This window comes from Buceros rhinoceros, unplaced genomic scaffold (assembly GCF_000710305.1).
Source record: "Buceros rhinoceros silvestris isolate BGI_N320 unplaced genomic scaffold, ASM71030v1 scaffold38183, whole genome shotgun sequence".
NCBI classification, from domain to species: domain Eukaryota; kingdom Metazoa; phylum Chordata; class Aves; order Bucerotiformes; family Bucerotidae; genus Buceros; species Buceros rhinoceros.
Genome location: NW_010404866.1, coordinates 1 through 369, shown reverse-complemented (window position 1 = coordinate 369; position 369 = coordinate 1). Strand labels below are relative to the sequence as shown.

Here is a 369-nt window from a genome sequence, read left to right as displayed (position 1 = left end):
CGACAGGCTGGCAGGAGGGAAGACGGTCTGTGTCGCAGGGACCACCGGCTCCCCCTCACCTAGCACCTTCTTGCAAGGATGTCCCTATTCTGTCCCATTTGTCATTCCCCCATCACACAGACTCACCATGATGACCCCAGTCTCGTTGTTGGCCAACATGATGGAGACCAGGCAGGTGGTCGGCCGGATGGCGGCGAGGACATCATCCACCTCAGCTTGCCCGCTTCTTGGGGACACAGCCACGAAGGTGGCTTCTGCAAACCAAGGAACAAGCGCTGAGGTTTGCTGGGAAGCCTCTGTCAGGGCTGCCCAGGCCCCTCGGGGTGGGCAGGAGAGCTGTGCTGGCAGCTGGCACGTAGGCAGAGCGCA

The 369-nt window shown here is 61.5% G+C and overlaps 1 protein-coding gene across 1 annotated transcript in view; it reads right to left on the bottom strand.

The window, feature by feature from the left end:
* SCLY (selenocysteine lyase) overlaps nucleotides 1–254 on the bottom strand; it is a gene marked incomplete at its 5' end in the record, with an annotated part of 3,437 nt that extends 3,183 nt beyond the window's left edge. The window contains one exon of the mRNA XM_010133528.1: nucleotides 127–254. Within this exon, the coding sequence (XP_010131830.1) occupies nucleotides 127–254 (128 nt within the window). The remainder of the gene's footprint in view (nucleotides 1–126) is intronic.
* Nucleotides 255–369: the final 115 nt, after the last annotated feature.